Below are 6,000 nucleotides of genomic sequence, written 5' to 3' on the forward strand. Positions count from 1 at the left end.
AAGTCCTCCCGTCGCCTTTCAGAGTCCAACAATGACTGTGGATTAAGAGCACAGCGGGCGTTTAATAGCCATCTCCGATCGCAGAAAAGTCGACTGTATCAGCGGTCTCGATGTCTCGTTTGGTGTCTATATTTTACACGTTAGTGAAATCAGGATTCCAGTTGCTCTTGCTGTCAATTGCCCACCAAAGAATCGATGCATCTCGTCGTCACGGCTGATGGGGCGCTCAATGCGCAGCAAAATCCACCGAGGAGCCAGATCTGGGAGTTGAAAGAGATTCAACGTACGGTTGAGGTGGTCTGAACCCGAATAACATGGGCAAATCTACAATCTACCCGATACAGCCCTACGCGAATCACACGACGTAAACTCCATGGGTCACAATTAAATGAAAATATTTCTACTAAAGAATGAATAGTTTTGTTTTTCCTTGCGGGTCAAGCTCCCCAAGATAAAAGAGGCCTTGTTATGAGGCAAGTTCAGCCTCTACCGAAAGCTCCGTCCATCTGACTCCCCCTCGTGCACAAAGTACTCGCGCGTGACGGCAATTCCGGCACCATTCTCCAGCGACAACGGCAAGGCTCCATGATCCTTGACCAAGCCGTCTTCGGAATCATGCCGGGACAGATCATCCGGGGTGTTGGCCGTCTGCGTCACCGAGACAGTGGTCCGCTGTTTGCTCGTGGGGCCGCCGGTGGTGTTGTACCCCGAGTTGGACAGCTCGTAGCCGCGCCGCCCGCTGTACGTCCCGGTGCGCGAGTGGCTCCCAAAAACCAAGGTGCGGAGGACAGGAAGGCAGGAGGCGATGATGGCGATGGAGGCCTCGATCATGGAGACGGTGCAGGTGATCATTTGTTCGTTGAGGTGGGAGTAGATGGCTCGGATGACTGCAACGATCGTTAGACATGGCACTGTGCACTGCTTGTTGGAGCTGATGGTACAACTTACTACTCGAGATAACGACCAAGGCACCCAGCAAGAAGACGGAGATGACACCCCACTTTTGCTTCTTGGGCATCTTCAGGCGGGCGACCTGCGAAATGGGGAGACAGATGACTGTTCATGGGGTTAGAATCAAAGGAGTATGTCGTAGTTGAATTGTGGTGTCTTACTGAAGACATCAGTGAAGATGTTGACTGCAACATGGTTAGCATTCGAGCAATCGCAAATCGGACAAGGGGCTGCATACAAAGAATCGTCAACCAGTAGTTGATCGTCGATGGCTTCTCTGGACACGCCACTGCATCCAGTCCCATTAGTATTGCTGGTATTCATGACACCTCCACCGCATTCGCATCCACTTACATTCCGCATCAACCACGCTCCGCCATTGTCGGGAAGGAGGATAGCACTTGAAGACGATATCGAAGAACAGGACCAACCAGGTCGCCGCCAGAAGGGCCAGAGTGATGTTGTACACTGTCTGGTATCGGGTGCGATCTGCGAGACGCTTATAGAAGATCACCAAGCTGGCCTTGATGAGCCAGAGCGTCGTCACATAGAGGGTGGATCCGGGGATGATCATCTGTCACAGAGCGATCGATAGTAGCCGCAGTTAGTCTCAGCGTAGTGGGTGTGTAGAGGATTCGGGCGGGCTGCAGGCCTTGGATCGGGGCAGGGCACAGAGAAAGAGGGGCTCAGGATTCGGGCGTTGTCCGAATGCTGTCCGTAAACTGACCTTCATCATGTTGATCGTCTGCTCTGAGTCCATGTTGGCCGCATCCGACATGCCTAGAGGAAGCCCACCGTTAGATCTCTCTCGCACGGATCACTCTGCATACAGGTGGACTTGAACAGCGGGGGAAGCAGCGATAGACAGTAAAGTACATACCCAGGTTAAACATATAATGTTGGATGACCAAATCTCCGATCAGGCAGAGCGCCGCAACAATGACGAACAAGTCGTCGAGATACAACCGTTTCAACAACCGCCATCGCACCCAGAGTCGACAGACGAGGAAGATGCACGCGACGATAGTGACAATGTACCACGACACCTGCCCACCGCGAAGTAGTGCGTTAGCAAGAAAATACCGCTCCGAACAATCTCTGATGACGATGACCTACCACTTGGCCGGTATCTGGACGACCCATGGCGACGAACAACCCACGATGCGGGCAGAAATTCACGACAACAAAAGCAGACGGAGACGAGAGGGCATCTCTGCAGCAGCTGCAGCTGCTGGCAGTCAATATTAATAAACCGTGATCGACCAGCGCAGCCTGCCAGGGAGCGTTACGTGGTGAGGATTTTGGGAAAACCTTATCCCATGCTGGAAAGCTCGTTGTGGCGGTTTGTTTGGAGGAACCAGCAAACCCACGAGTTTGGATCGGGGAAGGCCCGCAGGGACCTCCCTCAGAATCTTGATCTGGATTCAATGGTGTGCGGTTGTTTTTGCCTGCCTGTGTAGTTTTTGCGTGGTGTAGCCACTGCTTAGGGGGGGAGGATGGGGTGGTGTGGTGGGCAGACCAGCACTGGAGGGGAGTATGGCCCGAGGCATTGGGACCCTCGTGGACCATACCATCTCGATAACCCTGCGTGATGGGGCATCGGAGATCGGGGTAGGAGAAGGAAATCGATAGTTCTCAGAACGTTGGTGGAACTGGCTGTGATTGCTCCAGGTAAAACTTCGGCGGCCCACAGTGAGGATTGCGGATCCACCCATGTAAAACATTCTTCGGACATCGTCCGTCTCCCCTGTGCAGAACACCTTTCTGCATGCTGCACAACATGGTACGCCATGTGCGAACTATTGATTTCTAGAAGTCTAGAATCCACTAACCAATTCACACCGTTACGCTGGGATCACCCGGATGCAGCCAGCTGTGCGTTGGAAAGATCACAGGCTGGGATGGGAGGGTAAGCTTTGTACCGATCAAACTCTATCGGCGATTTGGACGCATTCGGATTATGGAGTGACGATGGTTCACGTAGATTAGAAATTGCTACTTAGGCTTAATCATGCAACGAGCCCGCTGACAAATCCCACAATAGAAAGCGAAAGTCTAATAACAAGAAAAAAATTAATTATTAAAATTTGAAGCCGAATGAAATGTCGAGGTTCGCTATGCTGCGCTGAACAGAATCCCCCCCCCCCCCCCTACTTTTCAATTCCTCTGCTTCGCGCCTCCCCACTTAAGAGCTGGCCGCAGCCAACTCCACGGGATTCTGGACAACCGGGTAGTTGGGGTAGTTGGGCTTGTAGACCTTCTGGCAACGCTGGTTGTAGGTGCCAGTCTCTCCGGTCTCGATGGCCTCCTCGTTACCCGGCACACCCAAAAGGGCCAGAGGTCCGTTCACCGGCGTGGCCTGATCCCAACAGGGGCCAGCGCTGGGGTCCTTGATCCAGGCAACAAACCAGTCGTTCATGTAGTCGGCCAGGTCCTGCTCAGCAGCCGTAACTCCGGTCAGCTTAGCGAAGCACTCGTTGCCACCGTGGAAGAAGGGAACCTCGCTGCCGTGGGAGGGGCCGATGTCGGCGATACCCAGGACGTTGGAGTAGTTGCCGAACCAGCGGTAGATCCAGGTGTTCTGCTCCTCCGAGCGCATGTCCAGGAAGTAGTCGGTCGCGCAGTGGAAGCGGGCATCGCCATACGAGGCACCGCTCATCCGGGAGATGGAGGAATAGTCGTCGGGGTTGTAAGCCTCCAGCAGCTCATCGGCAGGCACAAACGCCAAGTCGGCATCGTAGGTGCGGATCCACGAGGAGAAGTTCGTGTTCTCCGACCCATACACAATGCCGAAAATCTTGCCCTCCTCGTCCGAGTTACCGACGATCAGCGGCAACGACTTGGGGTAGTGGCCGTTGGCGAAACGGTCCGAGTAGTTGGAAAAGCGGGTGAGGTTATCTACGACGGGGCCAAACCACGTGTTGGAGGTCGAGTTGAAGTAGCTGGTCTGGAAGGCATAGGTATCCACCTTGCGCAGGCAGTCCAGAGTGTAATCGTCGGCAGTGCAGTCCAAGGAGACACCCGCATCGATCATGTCCTGGACGACCTGCTTGAGGGCGACACCCACGGGGGCATTGGCTGGGCCAGACTGAGCGTTGGCCGACATCTCAATGGCACCTGCCAGGAAGGTGTCGGGGTGGTTCCAGAGGTAGTCATCGACGTGGACACCACCGGAGGAGTGACCTCCCAGCACGATGCGCGACTTGTCACCACCGAAGGCTGTTCAACGCAAAGTCAGTGGGGACAGTTACCACTTGGCAGAGAGGGGGGAATGAGGAATGTTAAGCATTAGGGAAAAAAAGTCAAAATACGGACCTTCAATGTTGGCATGAATCCACTGCAGGGCGTGCTCCACATCCAGGATGCCAAAGTTCTGCGACTCCCCCTCAAGCTCGGGAGCATAGGGAGAGGCATACATGCTCTCACGGTAGTTGAAGTTGACGTAGATGACATCCTTGCGAGCAAAGTTCCATCCCTGCCATTGCTGGTTGCTGCTACCACCCGTGACCATAGCACCACCGTAGACGTAGACAAAGACGGGCAGGCCAGTGCCACTGGTGGGCGTCCAGATGTTCAGGTTGAGGCAGTCCTCACTCTGGGCAACGATCGTCGTGCCGGACATGGCCTGGGCGCACGAGGGACCAAAGGCCGAGGCATCGAAGCTACCCCCCTCATAGGCGGTGGCAGCCAGGGGCGCCTTCCACCGGTTCTCACCAGCGGTGGTTTGGGCAAAGGGAATGCCCAGATAGACATTGGTGTCGTTCTGGGAGAAACCATAGACAACACCCTGCTTGGTGGTGACGCTGGGAGAGGCCTTGGCGGCACAACCCAGAGCCAAGGCGGTCGCACTCAGACTCAAGGCCAGATTGGCACTCTTTTGCAGAAGACCCATGATGACTGTGGCAAAGATCAATCAGTTGATCTGCAAAGAATCTGAACTGTGCTTGGTCAGGAGGAAGGAGTGCTCAAGACCGGGCCCGTGGGAGGAGTATTTAAAGGAGTTTTGGGGCCAGGGGGGGAATGCACGCCAGCTCGCCAGACGGCACACCGGATCGACTGCCGAGCCAGCCCGATCCAGGCTACCAAATTAGCTGGTGAAAGAACTTAGTCTCGTTTACACTTCTTCTCGATGAACGCTAAAGTACGACCCAAACCATGGTAACAGCGTCTGTCCCTTCACCTGCGCGAAGACGAGACCAATGACTTCCCCTCGGGTGGAGGTTCCCACATGGCACCACACGTGGTGCAATGAGCTTGGCTTTCGACTATCGATTTTTCGAGTCAGTCCCCCATCGGAAAACCAGGCAGGATGTACGACTGTACGATCTCACCTCGTGGTGGTGGCTGTTTTGCTGCATTCTGACTGCTGGGTTCGGAGTCTCTTCTCGAGAGGATCCTCTCTTGGAGCACGAAATGGTCGAAACGAGGCAGGCACCGGGCAATCCATTGGGATTCCTGACTAGTCGGCGACTGTTTTTACCTAATTGAATGTGCTATAAAGTGCTATCTGGGTGGTATCTGAAGGATTGAGTGATAGGATCTGCTGCTGATCGTCTACCTCGTCATATTCGGATGATCTGCCGAGATCTGGCTGCCCACGTGGGAGTTGAACGCTAGCCAAGACTATGTAGTTGCTTGAACAATGATAGTTCACCTTGGTAAATTCTCAGACTAGTGCTATGAGATGAACTTGAGTTGAATAGGGGCGTTTGGGGAGGATAGACAATTGCCTGGTCGACCGGACGAGTATCCGGCTTCATCCACGGTCGCAGCCAGCTGCTAGCTGCTGCTGCATATCGGACGCCCTCACAGAGTCTCAATTGATCGATGTAGTTGCTTTTAGTTGCGAAATTGGACATAGTATCTCAGCGTTATTGATTAAATTAGATAAAAGGAGAAGATAGTATATTCTGTGCCTGAGATATATCTTGGTGAGCCATGCGGAGTGTCCGGGTGGCAGAGATATATATTCCTAGGTTGCCTTCTCCTAACCACCCAATGCGAGTGCACATAATTTGAGGATTTGACACTATTTATCATTATAAAAAC

The 6,000-nt window shown here is 53.7% G+C and overlaps 2 protein-coding genes across 2 annotated transcripts; both read right to left on the bottom strand.

Annotated features, from left to right (window-relative positions):
• Nucleotides 1-356: 356 nt before the first annotated feature.
• ASPACDRAFT_127491 (uncharacterized protein) lies at nt 357-2,336 on the bottom strand. Its single transcript, XM_020197028.1, has 8 exons — nt 2,068-2,336; nt 1,832-1,997; nt 1,679-1,731; nt 1,306-1,525; nt 1,190-1,240; nt 1,113-1,136; nt 949-1,056; nt 357-887 (listed from the first exon to the last, which is right to left on the bottom strand). Exons 1-8 carry the CDS (start codon nt 2,092-2,094, stop codon nt 487-489), a joined length of 1,050 nt encoding a protein of 349 aa, XP_020051354.1. The 5' UTR covers nt 2,095-2,336; the 3' UTR covers nt 357-486.
• Nucleotides 2,337-3,136: 800 nt separating this feature from the next.
• Nucleotides 3,137-4,843, bottom strand: ASPACDRAFT_64633 (uncharacterized protein; the record flags this gene model as incomplete). Its single annotated transcript, XM_020204015.1, has 2 exons — nt 3,137-4,170; nt 4,267-4,843. The coding sequence occupies 2 exons, from the start codon at nt 4,841-4,843 to the stop codon at nt 3,137-3,139; spliced, it is 1,611 nt and encodes a 536-aa protein (XP_020051355.1).
• Nucleotides 4,844-6,000: the final 1,157 nt, after the last annotated feature.

The sequence above is a fragment of the Aspergillus aculeatus genome (genome assembly GCF_001890905.1).
Source record: "Aspergillus aculeatus ATCC 16872 unplaced genomic scaffold ASPACscaffold_22, whole genome shotgun sequence".
Lineage (NCBI taxonomy): Eukaryota > Fungi > Ascomycota > Eurotiomycetes > Eurotiales > Aspergillaceae > Aspergillus > Aspergillus aculeatus.